Here is a 16,045-nt window from a genome sequence, read left to right as displayed (position 1 = left end):
TCAAAGTAGGCGATCAATTAACTAAGTTCATTTAATTTAACCTATTGTCTTGAATTTGAATTCAAGTAAATATAGTTATATTAAATAGTCAGCGAGAGAGAGAGAAAATGATTCAAAGAAAATTGTATTTCATGAAAAATACATGTGTTTTAGATCAAAAGTAAGTATCAAACTTCATTAATTAATTTATCACGTGTATCCTATAAATAAACATGATTACTAGCCTCCTATAATGTTCTTTTTGTTTTTGGTCAACACTGTAGCTCCTTTAATGTTCATATTCTAGTTCTTAAGTTCGATGAGATGAATAAACTTTTGGCCCTGATTTTTGTAACTTCAAGTTTGGAAGATGGTCATGAGCATTTTGTTTTTCTCTTTTTCTTTTGGTTCAAAACCATTTTGTTTTTCTCATTGCTAGAAAGCATGGGCCTATCCCAGGTAATATAAGTGTTGAAGAGTTTAAAGAAAGGATATCACAGAAAAAATATTTGACGAAAAAAAACACAGAAAAATTAATTAAACAAAAATAAATAACTAATTCAAATGAAACTATTTAAGTTCCTTTTAAAAAATAACTATTTAAGTTAACATATACTAATGTTTGTTTGAGAACCTCCCGCAAGTTGTGACAAATAAGTCCATCATACTCGACTAAGATAATATGGAATCAAATGATGCAAAAGGTAATGTTTTGGTATAAAAATCAGCTACTAAGTTAAAGAAGGTATTCATAGAAGATGAATAAGATCTTGCTAGAGCTTTGCTCTTATAAAATAACAATTTATTTTTATAAGCTTTGTTACATCACGAAATGTCGAATTATGAGCCAGTTCAATTGCAAATTTGTTATCAAAATATAAAAGAATTGGGTAAGATAGTTGTAAATTGGAGAAAGAGTTAAAAATTTATTGTGCTTCACATAGTATTGTTACTGAAGCTCTATACTTAGCTTTCACTTAGATTAATTTTTTGACGTTTAAAAGATGTGATATTTTATTTAAAAAGTATCTATTATATTTTTATAAGTTTAATATTATAAATATCATTTTTAAAAATTATCATTCTTATTTATTTAAAATTAATTTTAAAAGCTTATTTTAATATTTTGAATTTATTATTTAATATGTTTGAAATCTATTTTGCTTATCCACTAGGGCGTTGGGGACCTACGTACAAGTTAATGGGGGGCATTACATCCTGAACTTTTTAAAACATAAGAAACTTGTATTATATTTTAATATTTACATCTGTAAAATACAATTTAACTCTTAACCCTTTATTAGAATAATTTCAACTTGTTAGATTATTTTAATAATCTTGTTATAGTGGCCTATATAACTTATAGCATGACTCTAATTAATGATTTAATGTGATGGTAGTTAAATATAAAATATAGAGTCATTGAGGGTATAATTGTAAATACAATTATAAGGAAACCCTTCCCTTTCCCTTCATATAAATTAATGAGCGGTTACCAAATGAGGGTGACAACATTTCCTATTTTCTCACTTTTCTCGGTTTCTAAGTGAGTTCACGGTAAACGCATAAAGAAACTTTCTCTTAACCATCCAAGAGGAAAGAAGAGTTGGGAAAAATACCAAGGAATCAACGATATCAAAGAGAGAGGTAACATCAAAGAACAATGGATTCAGGTTAGTACTCTCTAAACCCTTAATTGTGTGAGAATCATATATTGTGTTGTGAGAGCAACGTAATTCAAGATCTCAAAAAGGAAAAGGTAATTTCATAATAGTCATTGTATAATAGAAATTACATAATGAATTAAAGAAAATTCTAATAGTTGGTATCAGAGCTAGGTTGTGAATTTCATTGATTCTCCATAAGAGATCGGTTCTCCATTAAAGTTTTTTCCAAATTACATGAACCCTATGTATTTTATATGATGAATTGGCATTATTTTGATGTTGAATAATTGCTTTGGATTCAATAATTGAAAACTCTAAGGTTTTGAAAGTTAGAAACATTGGATTTGAATCTGTAATATGAGCAGGGCCATGTATCAGTGAGCAGGGCCACACATTAGGAACAAACACGGCCATGCTCCATGTATATATATATATATATATAGATGTTAGAATTTTCTTTAATCCATTATGTAATTTTTATTATGCAATGACTATTATGAAATTACCTTTTCCCATTTTGAGATCTTGAATTACGTTGCTCTCATAACACAATATATGGTTCTCACACAATTAAAGGTTTAAAGAGCACTAACATGCATCCATTGTTCTTTGATGTTACCTCTTTCTTTGATGTCATTGATTCCTTGATATTTTTCCCAACTCTTCCTTCCTCTTTCAGCTCCTCTTGGATAGTTGAGAGAAAGTTCCTTTATGTGTTTACCGTGAGCTCACCTAGAAACCGTGAAAAGTGAGAAAATAGGGAATGTCGTAACCCTCATTTGGTAACTGCTCATTAATTTATATGAAGGGAGAGAGGAGGGTTTTCTTATAATTGTATTTACAATTATACCCTCAATGACTCTATATTTTATATTTAACCACCATCACATTAAATCATTAATTAGAGTCATGCTATAAGTTACATAGGCCACTATAACAAGATTATTAAAATAATCTAACAATCTCCCACTTGGCCTATGTGACGACTTAAAGATTCAATGAACTGTAAGTGCGCATATCATTGATAATATCAAGTCATCATCTTTTCATGATTTAAGTTGATCGGATCATGGCGGTCATAAGTCATTTGACGACATGATTCAGGAAGCACGGTCGTGCATCAATTATAAGCACAGCCATGCATCAGGAAGCAGGGGCATGCATCATAAATGAGCATGGCCTTGCTTCATCTAAGCACGACCATGCATCAAGTAAAAGCACGGCCGTGCATAGAAATTTTACGGCAGAATAAGCAATATAATTCATAAAATATATAGATAATTTTAGAATTACATCAAAGTGAATTTTACTCACCAAAGTGATTAAATTCTCAAGTTAATTAATTCTAAATTACATTATCATAATGAGAACTTCACAATTTAGTGCTTAATTTTAAGGGTAGCTTGTTAGTCACCAAAGTAGCCTAGCTTTAAAAGTTCTTTAAGCATTTAATTGTGTGTTATAAATTTTTCAAAATTGTTTGATGCTATATGGTAACATAAAGGGTGAACAATTTAGCTCATTAATTATAACGCTAGAAGATCACCCAAAGGTGGATCATTGCATATGATTAATGACATTAAGGAGACATGTAAGCACTTCATAATATATTTGTATATCCAAAGATGACTTGCATATTGGTTTGAGTGACTGGTTGTCAATCAAAGTTATTTATTAGTATCAATATAGATAAATTGTGTATTTAAGCGTTACCCAAAGGTAAACTTAGATGCATAATTGATGACAGTTGACTGTCCGAATCCATTAAGTTTATTCAAAGCATAAATGTTTAAGCATGTGTTAGATATTTCAGTCTCTATGAATGCGTATGGCATGAGCAATGGCGTAGTCAAGTTCAATGGGCTTAATTATGATGATTGGGCAGAACAAGTTCGATTCCAGCTAAGTGTTATGGACTTAGACCTAGCAATCATTATGGAACAAGAGTCTGTAGCCATCACAAAGACTAGTACTGAAGAGGAAAAAACTCTTCGTGAGGCTTGGGAAAGGTCGAATAGGCTAAGCTTAAGCTTGCTGAAGATGACTATGGCTGAAAATGTGAAACTATCAATGCCAAAGACTGAAAATGCTAGGGAATTTATGACAAAGGTAAAAGAGTATGCACAATCAGACATCACTGACAAGTCTATTACAGGCACCTTGTTGACTGAGCTAACTACTAAGAAGTTTGATTGGTCACGACCCATTTATGACCATGTGACTGACATGATCAATCAAGCGGCAAAGTTGAAATCAATGGGAAAAGTTGAAACCAATGGACATGAAACAGAATGAAGGCACGGATAGAAGGAATAGGGACTTACAGATTGATCTTGCATACTGATTGTTGCATAGATTTAGAAAAGTGTCTTTATGTTCCTGAATGTGCTAGAAATTTAGTTTCTGTTGCAAAGTTGGAAGAATTTGATTTTAATTTTAAGATTGAAAATTGTACTTTTTCTTTGTATAAACACTTGTACTATTTTGGATCTGGTACATTAATTGATGGTTTATATCGTTTCAATCTTAATGTTAAATTTGCTGAATCTCTGTTGCATGTTGAGAGTAGTACTATTAGTAGTAATTTGAATATGCGTAATGAATGCTCTGCTTTCTTGTGGCATCACAGATTAGGTCACATATCCAAAGAAAGGATGATGAGGTTAATGAAAAGTGAAATTTTACATCAATTGAATTTTGTTGACTGGGATGTATGTGTGAATTGTATTAAAGGAAAACAAATTAAACACACATCAAAGAATCCAGCCACAAGAAGCAGTCAACTCTTAGAGTTGATACACACTGATATTTGTGGTTCGTTTGACATCCCATCTTGGGGTGGTGAAAGATATTTCATTACCTTCATTGATGACTACTCACATTATTGTTATCTGTATATGTTGCATGAAAAATTCCAATCAGTGGATGTCTTACAGGTATTCATTGATGAGGTGGAAAGGTAACTGGATGGAAAGGTAAAGGTTGTGAGGTCAGATAGAGGTGGTGAATATTATGAAAAATCTGATGAAAGTGGACAATGTCCAGGTCCATTTGCAAAACTTCTGAAAAGTCGAGGCATATGTGCACAGTATACTATGCCTGGTACACCACAACAAAATGGTGTGGCTGAAAGGCAGAATCGTACTATCATGAAAATGGTTAGGAGTATGTTGAGTTACAGTTCTGTACCTATGTCTTTGTGGATGTACGTATTAAAGACCGCTGCGTATCTGCTTAATAGAGTTCCTAGTAAGGCAGTTCCAAAGACTCCTTATGAATTATGGAGAGGAAAGAAACCCAGTTTAAGACATCTTTATGTCTGGGGTTATCCAGTAGAAGTAAGAGTGTATAATCCACATGAAAAGAAGCTTGATGCTAGAACCATAAGTGGTTATTTCATCTGCTATCCTAAAAAATCAAAGGGGTACAGATTCTACTATCCTAACCATAGTATGAGAATAGTTGAGTCTGGAAATGTAAGGTTCATTGAAAATGGTCAGTTTAGTGGGAGTGGTGAAACACGAAATGTGAAAATTAAAGAGACACGTGCAAAAACTCCTGTAATTAGTGTATCTTCTCCAATTGTTGTTCCTCTTGTTGTATCACGGTCACACAACATAAGGAGACAACAAATTAATGTTCCAAACCCACAAGAACAACATATAGAGGATGAACCAGTTGAAAATGCGCAAGTCACAAGTGAGCAAGAGGAAGGTGAACTACAAGAGATAGTATTAAGGAGGTCTGTAAGCCAGAAAAGACTGGCTATTTCGAATGACTATGTGGTTTACTCACTTGAGCATGGATGTGACTTGAGTATTGATGAGGATCTAGTCTCATTTAAGCAAGCCGTGGAAAGTTACAATTCTGAAAAGTGGTTGAATGCCATGAAAGAAGAGTTAAAATCAATGAGTGACAACAAGGTATGGGATCTAGTCGAGTTGCCTGAAGGTTCAAAATGAGTCGGTTGCAAGTGGGCCTTTAAGACCAAACGTGACTCAAAAGACAACGTTGAGAGATACAAGGCTAGACTTGTTGCTAAAGGATACACTCAAAAGGATGGCATAGACTATAAAGAGACCTTTTCTCCAGTTTCAAAGAAGGACTCTTTAAGAATTGTTATGGCTTTGGTGGCTCATTATGACTTAGAGCTCCACCAAATAGATGTAAAGACCACCTTTTTGAATGGTGACTTGGAAGAGGAAGTTTATATGGATCAGTTAGATGGCTTCTTGACTGCAGGTAAAGAAAGTATGGTGTGTAAGTTAAAGAAATCAATATATGGGTTGAAACAGGCTTCCAGACAATGGTATCTTAAGTTCAATGATACCATCACGTCATACGGTTTTGTAGAGAACACTGTTGACCGGTATATCTATATGAAGGTCAGTGGGAGTAAGTTCATCATTTTAGTCCTATATGTTGATGACATTCTTCTTGCTACTAATGATGTTGGGCTGTTGCATGATGTAAAGGAATTTCTCTCTAAGAACTTTGAGATGAAAGATATGGGTGAGGCTTCCTATGTGATTGGAATAGAAATATTCCTTAATAGATCACAAGGATTACTGGGACTGTCTCAGAAAGGCTACATCAACAAAGTAATAGAGAGATTCAAAATGGAAAAGTGCTCATCAGGGGTAGTTCTAATTCAAAAGAGAGACAAGTTTAGTGAAATGCAATGTCCCAAGAATAAGTTGGAGCAGAAAGTAATGGAATTTATTCTCTATGCATCAGTGGTTGGGAGTTTAATGTATGCTCAGACATGCACTCGGCCTGATGTCAGTTTTGTTGTTGGAATGTTAGGCCGATATCAAAGTGATCCCGGAATGTACCACTGGAAGGCTGCAAAGAAAGTCCTTAGGTATTTACAAGGCACCAAGGACTACATACTTACTTATAGGAGATCTAGTCAACTGGAAGTGGTTGGCTACTCGGATTCAGACTATACTGGATGTGTAGACTCAAGGAAATCGACATTTGGCTACATCTTCTTGTTAGCTGGAGGTGCGATTTCATGGAAGAGCAGAAAGGAGTCCATTATTGCTACGTCTACCATGGAAGCGGAATTTGTGGCTGTGAAACTTTGTCTTAGGGCTTAGTATTGTTGATAATATAGAAAAGCCGCTGAGAATGTACTGTGATAATTTTGCAACTGTCTTCTTCTCTAAGAATGATAAGTATTCAAAGAGAGCAAAGCATATGGACTTAAAATACTTATCAGTGAAAGAAGAAGTGTGGAAACAGAAAGTGTCTATTGAGCATATAGATACTGATTTAATGATAGCAAATCCGCTAACTAAGGGATTGCCCCCTAAAACGTTTTCTGGCCATGTTGGTAGAATGGGCATTATAGACAATTCCTTGTTAGCATGATTATGTGATTCACATATATATATGTATAGATTGTTTTGCTCATATTATTGTAGACATTTTGAAAATTCAATAAAAGTATTATTTCTGCTTGTTTACTTGTTATCTGAATTGTGTTAATGTACATGTATGGTTTGATTTTGATAACAGGTTGAGTGTTAAAAACACATCAGAGTTACAGTCTGTAGTATGACTGATTAAAGCTATTTTGATTTGGGTTGGTTCTCTGATACTTAGAAGGAATCATGTCGTCAATTGACTTGTGACCGCCATGATCCGATCAACGTAAATCATTAAAAGATGATGACTTGATATTATCAATGATATACGCACTTATAGTTCATTAAATCTTCAAGTCGTCAAATAGGCCAAATGGGAGATTGTTAGATTATTTTAATAATCTTGTTATAGTATGACTCTAATTAATGATTTAATGTGATGGTGGTTAAATATAAAATATAGAGTCATTGAGGGTATAATTGTAAATACAATTATAAGGAAACCCTCCCCTCTCCCTTCATATAAATTAATGAGCGGTTACCAAATGAGGGTGACGGCATCCCTTATTTTTTCACTTTTCATGGTTTCTAAGTGAGCTCACGGTAAACGCATAAAGGAACTTTCTCTCAACCATCCGAGAGGAGCTAAAGGAGGAAGAAAGAGTTGGAAAAAATACCAAGGAATCAACGATATCAAAGAGAGAGGTAACATTAAAGAACAATGGATTCAAATTAGTGCTCTCTAAACCCTTAATTGTGTGAGAACCATATATTGTGTTGTGAGAGCAACCCAATTCAAGATCTCAAAAAGAAAAATATTTCATAATAGTCATTGCATAATAGAAATTACATAATGGATTAAAGAAAATTCTAACACAACTTGCATCCCCAAATAGGGTTTGGTTCAGTCCTGTACGCCCTCATTTTGTCAAAGTTATATACATTAGAGTGATGCTATAGACCTTTTTTATATGTCCCATGTGAAAAATAGGCAGAAAACGACCACTTCCTCATTTTGTATCATGTTTCCTTCTCACAAAATAAAATATTAAATAGTTCTTAAATTATACAAAGTTTTATGAACTTAATATAAATTCATAATTTAGCGTCTATATATATGTATAGAATTTAAAAACTATGGAGCAGGTCTCCTGCAATCTGCCAAAGATTTTATCAAGTGTCAACGAAAGTGATGTTAACTATAATACTGTAATAATCAATAATCATGCAAGAATAATTAAATTGATTAGTGGCAAGACAAATGCAAAGAAGTGGGTGAAAATACTTTCCAATGCTATATATATGTAAGCCATTATTAAAGGCTTTCGTTATTATGAATAAAAGTTTGGGTTTAGTTTTGATCTATTGCGTTAAGTTCGTTTTAGGCGTAATATAATATTAGAAGTTCGTGTAATCAAATATAAATCTTAGGATTCAAATTTGATGAATATAAATGTTAACGTCATCGTCGACCTTGTATTTATCAAATCTTATGTTACTTGTTTATGTTATGAATGATAATGTAAAATATTCAATATATTTGAGAAAGGGAATAAAAAATTGCTTAACCACTTCTGGAATCTGGGGCAAACAAACATTTATGAAATGTGATTTCTCCCAAGCAATATATATATAAGCAATAAGTAAAATCAACATTAACGATCATACATCATTTTAATTTTTAACAATATTCGTGGTAAACTTTAAAAGATAATGACTCAATTAAATACTTTATTTTTTTAAAACATATAAGTTGAATGTGCACAAAATAATTACAAGAAATATTTATATAAAGTAAGCAGGTGTATAAAATTTATTTTTATAACCATCCATGGGGCAGAGAGCTGCTAGAATCTGCCAATAGGTTTTAAATAGCATAATCGAAAGTGATTTTAATTATTATAATATATGATAATTGCAGTGGTTGTAGGGACCGGGAATCTGAATTAAATATGTTAAACCTCCATTTTTCTGGTTGCTATGTTTCGTAAAGGTGTTATCTAGCTCCATGGATATTAATTGGTTAACGGCTATGTTTGTTTTCAGTTTACTCAACCATTTCTTGTGGATTTGTGCCTTTATTTATTTTATTATGATTTTTTCATTAAAACTTAAAGATCATCAACGTAATTTTTAAAAAAATTTATGTATAAAATTAAAAATTAAAATCACTATAATTACTATTTATTAATGGTTTTGATGTTGGATGGATTTCTATAATTAGTATAGCTTCTTTAATATAAAATTTAAATGTTAACATACATAATGCAAGTTTATACGAACAGTTTTGATATATTACATTAACATTTAATTTTATTAACATAAATGTTGATGAATGCTATTAATAAATTCAATATGATGTATAATATTATATATTATTCGTTTCAAGCTACGCCTAGATTGAAAGTTTTAAGAGAGGCAAAACCAGCTGAGATATAGAACAGAAAGTGTTCTTTGTCATTAACATTAATTAATAAAAATAGAAGATTAATTACGCCTTTCCTTTTATTTTAATGTATAAATCTGATACCCTTATTATTTTGTATCGCAGATATATATCCTTGTCAGCATATATATTGGTAACGTTGGTGAGAGATGTGTGCATGACACAACACGTTTGAATGGACTTCATTCAAACATTAAACTATATTATCTTTGCCTTCCAAAGATGGATTTCATTCGATAATTTCGTGTTTAATAGTGCACCTAAGTTCCACTATTTAAGGGACCAAGCTACCTAATAATATTCATTGAAGTGAAGAAAATCTGTAGACTTAGTTATGGCATTGAATGTCTTTCTTCTTTCTAGTGTTGTTGTTCTAATTCTTGGCTCAGTGACAATAATTGAAGCTTCAACATTGTTCATCAATGATATTAGTACATCCCTCAACCGAAATAGTTTCCCCAAAGGTTTTATATTTGGAACAGCATCATCTTCTTACCAGGTACTCTAAAAAATTCAATTAATGATCTTACTTATGTGTAAGATGCTATTATATATGGCTTAAATGTGATGGTATATGGTTTATTTATGCTTAAAATTTCAGTATGAAGGTGCAGCAAATGTTGGTGGTAGAGGACCCAGCATATGGGATACTTTCACTCATAATTATCCAGGTCTTGTTTCTTTGTCTTTTGTAATGTTAATGTAGAAATTTTTATTTTTTTTAAGTTTAACTTCTTCTAACTTAAAAATTGATTTTTGAACTTTGCATTATTTGATATTTTAAAAAAATTTATTGCATATTACAATTATTTTAAGAGTTTTGTTAACTTCAGCTCTAAGGGCTAAGTTTAAGTATCTATAAATAATTTTTTTTTATAAAAAAAGTATATAATTATTATATTAAAGTTATAAAAATAAAATAATACTTTATTTTTTTAATAAAATTTTACTATTATTACCTGTTTAGGATTGAGATTAACAAAATTTTTATTTTAAATAATTAGGTTTTAACCAACACGTGAAATTAATGAATGGGACTAAATTGTTATTCTTAATCATGTGATCTTGATTTTGATTCGGAAGTTCACGTTTATAAGAAACAAAATGTTTGAAACGAATCTCTGAAGAAAAAATTAGAATAATTAGCTTTATTCCTATATATATGCCTCAGGTAATAAAAAATATCAATTACATTCTATTAATTACCCTTGGAGATTATATTTAGGAGAAGGATTAAATCTTACATAGTAATGAATCACGGTTCAAATTTTTATAAGATAAATACTATATTTAATATTGAATAATTTTAAGTATTTTTATAAATTTGTATTAATCATCTAATATATTAAATAAATAAAATACATTTTTTATAGATTTTAAATACATTTAATTTTTTTCATTTCCAAATTTTTCATATAAATATTAGGAAAATTAATAAAATCACATTATAGAAAAATATAACATTACTCTTTATAGCCCATTATATGATAATACTAATTGCAGGATTTTTTTTCTTTTCTTTTCAAAGCGCGCATGGCCGAGTTACACAATGCAACTACAAAAGTAATTGTCATATATATTAAATAATAATAAAAATGTCAGTCAGGACTTGTCTTTATTGTTATAATCTTTATTTAATAAAATTTAATTTATATATGTGTGTGTGTGTGTGTTTACATTAATACTATTATATATCGATCATATATATATATATAAAAAAAGTATAGTGACAAAATAAATAAAATTAATACCACTTATAGCATATAAAACATGTCTGTTTTAGTGTGTGAAAGTATGTTCATCGTATAAAAGGGTCGTTCTTGTATTATTTTATATGAAAATAAGCAGCACAAACATATGTGTGCATAAATATAGAACCAGAAAAAATTAACTAGAAATATGAAAAATATTCTTCTTATTTATTGAATATCCCTATAAATATAAATATTCTTGCAAAGTAGTTTCACCCACTTCTTTGCATTTGTCTTGCCACTAATCAATTTAATTATTCTTGCATGATTATTGATTATTACAGTATTATAATTAAAATCACTTTCGTTGACACTAGATAAAATCTTTTGGCAGATTGCAGGAGATCTGCTCCATGTATATATATATATATATATACACACACACACAGAGAGAGAGAGAGAGAGAGAGAGGTTTAGATTACGAATTTATATTAAGTTCATAAAACTTTGCATAATTTAAGAACTTAATATTTTATCATCAAATTTTATTTTGGGAGGAAACATAGTATAAAATGAGGAAGTGGTCGTTTTCCGCTTATTTTTCACATGGGACATATAAAAAAGGTCTATAGCATCACTCTAATGTATAGAACTTTGACAAAATGAGGGCCCCGGACAGGACTGAACCAAACCCTATTTGGGGATGCAAGTTGAAATTATTCTAACAAAGGGTTAAGAGTTAAATTTTATCTTATAGATGTAAATATTAAAATATAATATAAGTTTCTAATGTTTTACAAAGTTTAGGATGTAATGCCCCATTAACTTGTACGTATGTCCCCAACGTCCTAGTGGATAAGCAAAATAGATTTCAAACATATTAAATAATAAATTAAAAATATTAAAATCAATTAGTATTTTTATAAATTAAAATAATTTCATTTTATAAAAAGGTCTTTTCCATATTATTTAATATGAAAAGAAGCAGTGCAAACATATGTTTTCATAAGTATGGAAACAGACAAAAAATTAAATAGAAAATTAAAAAATATACTTTTTTCTTATTGAATACCCCTATAAATATAAATATGAACTTTGGCTGGGATTGTGCTTTAGTAAAATATATCCCTTCCATAATATTGACTCCAAACAATTTGAACCTCTGACTTTGTAAGTAAAGTTCGTCTAAAGTTGCTGTTCACTTTAAGTGTGAGATCAACCACTCTAATATGATGAGAAACAAAATTAATAAAGAGAAATAAAATTTTAGAGAAAAATATAATCAGTAAGTAAAATAAAAACAATGGAAATAATATTTGTCAAATGGGAAACATAAAATAGATAAAAGTAGGTCACAAAAATTATTCAGAATTTATTAAATTTGAAAAGAGGAGCTGATATCACAGCTGCATGTAATAATATTGTATGGAAATAAATGCAGTTCTGAGTTAGTTTTATTGATTAATTTAGTTAATGTTAATAATTATTCTTTATTTTGAGATGTCCCCAGTTCTGAACATCATATATTCTGCTCAAAATATGACAGATAAAATAAAGGACAGAAGTAATGGAGATGTAGCCATCGATGAATACCATCGTTATAAGGTGCAATACTAAGGATTTCAGTACATGTAATCCAATATACAACTTGATACATAATGTAATAAATTATAATAAAGATAAAGAATAATTGAGAATTTTCTAAAAGTATAATGGTTAATGCAGGAAGATGTTGAGATCATGAAGGACATGAACTTGGACGCTTATAGATTCTCCATCTCTTGGTCCAGGATACTGCCAAGTAAGAAATAGGAAACTCAGAAACATTTTAAACTTTGCACATTACCATTCATTAATCTCAGTCCAATTTAAATTAATTCTTGCTTAAATCAATGCTTATTTTTCTTTGAATGCTAAATGTCTTGACCAACTTTAGAAGGAAAGCTTAGTGGAGGTGTGAACAAGGAAGGAATCAACTATTACAACAACCTCATCAATGAGCTACTAGCGAAAGGTCATCATATGTAGTTTAATGTGTTTCTCTTCTCTTTTTTTTTCATTACTTTTTCTTCCCCATTGATTTGGGTCTAAAAGGTAAATTTGTTACTCTAATTAATATCCACTAATGCAGGTCTTCAACCCTTTGTGACCATTTTTCATTGGGACCTTCCTCAAACCTTAGAAGACGAATATGGTGGCTTTTTAAGCCTTAATATAGTGTAATTCACGTATTTCATATCGCTAATAATCAATATATTTTAGTTAAATGTCCTATTAATTTACTATCTTCGATCTATTTCTTTCCTATCACAATATCTAGGAATGATTTTCGAGACTATGCTGAACTTTGCTTCAAGGAATTTGGAGATAGGGTGAAACATTGGATTACATTGAATGAGCCATGGAGCTTAAGCAAACAAGGGTATGCTGAAGGGAATTTAGCACCTGGACGATGTTCACCTTGGCAATACCCAAATTGCACTGGTGGGAATTCAGCAACTGAACCCTATATAGTGGCTCACAATCAGTTACTTGCTCATGCAGCTGCTGTCAACATCTACAGGACTAAGTATCAGGTTTTTCTACTTGCATTTGAAAAATTCAATTCATGAAGTGTATATTGAGACCTAAACTTATCTTTAATTTGTGTACATAGGCATCTCAAATGGGATGGATAGGGATAACACTAGTTTGTCATTGGATGATACCACTCTATGATACAGAATTGGATCACCAAGCTGCACAAAGAGCCATTGATTTCATGCTTGGATGGTAACTGCTTTATGAACCAAAAATCACGTGGAGCTATATATAGTGTCATTAACATTAACCTTTGTTGATAGGAGATGGCTAATCATAAACTAGAATAGCTTATTTTGTCATCTTTTAATCACTACAATGATATTTATAAAGGAAACATGTATTTCAGGTTTTTGGATCCATTGACAATAGGAGATTATCCAAATTCCATGAGGTCTCTAGTGGGTAGCCGATTACCAAAGTTCTCTAAAAATCAAGCCAGGCTTGTAAGAGGGTCTTTTGATTTTGTTGGATTAAACTACTACACTTCCAATTATGCCACCGATGCACCTGAATTAAGTGAAGCCATGCCTTGCTATCTCACGGATTCTCTTGCTATTCTTACAGGTAGGTGCATTTTTATGAGATTTCATTAATAGAATAGACTTCAATTCATGAAAAAGAGATTATCTTATCTATGTTGCTACTCTAATCAGTATAATGTATCAATTAATTCAATTCCATTTACCTATGATCAGATTGTTATTATTAATTTATATTAGTGTTAGAGCATGATGTATTTTATGTTGACAGATAATCGTAATGGAATACCTATTGGTCCAAAGGTATGTATGTGAATGATTTAGATGCAATAGAAACTACATATCAATGCTTCGTTTCAATCAATTGTTCTGCTTGATGAAGAAAAAGAGACCTATATTTGTAGGCTGCTTCAAGTTGGTTGTATGTTTATCCAAAAGGAATTAGAGAATTGTTGCTCTATATTAAAACAAAGTACAACAACCCTTTGATCTACATCACTGAAAATGGTAATACACCAATTATATTTACATTAATTCAATCTAGCTAATTGTCAAATGTTCATCTATCTGTAAACGATTATTCCTTGGTGCAAAATTAATTTTGATTTATACCAATAATGAGAGATAAAATTTATGCTAGGGTTTATTTCCTTCTAACATATATTTTTATGTGAAATAATTTATATGTAGGAATAGATGAGTTTAATGATCCAACACTCCCGCTTGAGATAGCCCTTGCAGATACACCTAGGATTGATTACTATCATGCTCATCTCTATTATCTTCAAACTGCAATCAAGTAAGTGTGCTATCATATATAATTGTAATTTTTTTTTTCTAGCTAGGGTGTGTTTGGACTTAAACAATGCATAAATTAACAGTGAAACTTAATTGAGAGTCAGTAACTATTTTTCATAAATCATTTGTAATTTTTTTTCCAAATAAGTTCTTAATCTGTTACATATGTTCTAATGTATCCCTATTTTTGTTGGTTTTGAATATATCAGGGATGGCGTGAATGTAAAAGGATATTTTGCATGGTCATTGCTTGATAACTTCGAATGGTCTACAGGATACACTGTGAGATTTGGAATTCATTTTGTAGATTACAAGAATGGCCTCAAAAGACATCCAAAAATGTCAGCCATCTGGTTTAGGAATTTCCTACAGCACAAAATTGTTACATATATATGATGTTTCATGCTAAGATGAACTTCATTGATCATGTGAGAAGTGCCTGAATATTATCATAACGAGCATATGGCTTAAGGGTCACACTTCTTTCTAGCTTTAAGTGTGATGAAATGTGTTAGGATCCACATATATGTATGAGTGGAGTTTGTAATGCTCAGCAGTGTACTGCTTGTTTAAAGAGTGCTGAATTATAAATACTTTAAAGAAAGAAACTTGTATCCAAAATCAAAAAAATGAAGATAACCAATCTGAAAATAAATTTAGTGCAAACAACTTTCAGGGGGCTTAACTATGACATCCCTATCCAATTGCAATGTGGATACTGTGTAGTCCACACAAATAAGGTAGCGTTGAGAGTGAGGTTATGGATGGAATGTGAACGGAGGATAAATTATTAAAATTATCATTTTATTCCATACTTTTAAAAAAATTATTAAATTAGAAATATTTATTACAAATGAAACTCTTCCTCTCCCTTTTCTCCATCAACATATAGGCATTCACTACAAAGAATTATCTCCACGAAATGAGTGCCCAAAACTGACAAACCAATTAGAAGGGTATAACTAAATAAACAATAAAAAAGGCCATGCGGAGTGAGTTACACAAGGAAAATATACAAAACCTTTTTCTA

General features: G+C 31.0%; 1 protein-coding gene across 1 annotated transcript; it reads left to right on the top strand.

The window, feature by feature from the left end:
- The first annotated feature begins 9,798 nt into the window (after positions 1 to 9,798).
- On the top strand, positions 9,799 to 15,411 carry LOC113866715 (beta-glucosidase 12-like). Its single transcript, XM_027501525.1, has 13 exons — positions 9,799 to 9,963; positions 10,066 to 10,135; positions 12,702 to 12,760; positions 12,881 to 12,956; positions 13,092 to 13,169; positions 13,287 to 13,374; positions 13,476 to 13,731; positions 13,812 to 13,927; positions 14,085 to 14,302; positions 14,489 to 14,520; positions 14,622 to 14,724; positions 14,908 to 15,016; positions 15,225 to 15,411. The coding sequence occupies exons 1-13, from the start codon at positions 9,799 to 9,801 to the stop codon at positions 15,409 to 15,411; spliced, it is 1,557 nt and encodes a 518-aa protein (XP_027357326.1).
- Positions 15,412 to 16,045: the final 634 nt, after the last annotated feature.

Source organism: Abrus precatorius, unplaced genomic scaffold (assembly GCF_003935025.1).
Source record: "Abrus precatorius isolate BTA unplaced genomic scaffold, Abrus_2018 Scaffold5, whole genome shotgun sequence".
Lineage (NCBI taxonomy): Eukaryota > Viridiplantae > Streptophyta > Magnoliopsida > Fabales > Fabaceae > Abrus > Abrus precatorius.
Note: the sequence above shows the minus strand (reverse complement) of the source record. Positions and strands in the feature narration are given on the sequence as shown.

Excerpts from the sequence above, each read along its gene's own strand:
- LOC113866715 (XM_027501525.1), top strand. The coding sequence starts at position 9,799 with ATGGCATTGAATGTCTTTCTTCTTTCTAGTGTTGTTGTTCTAATTCTT. Across the intron at positions 12,957-13,091 it reads TTGGTCCAGGATACTGCCAA|AAGGAAAGCTTAGTGGAGGT; the intron begins GTAAGAAATAGG and ends GACCAACTTTAG. Across the intron at positions 13,375-13,475 it reads TTTTTAAGCCTTAATATAGT|GAATGATTTTCGAGACTATG; the intron begins GTAATTCACGTA and ends CACAATATCTAG.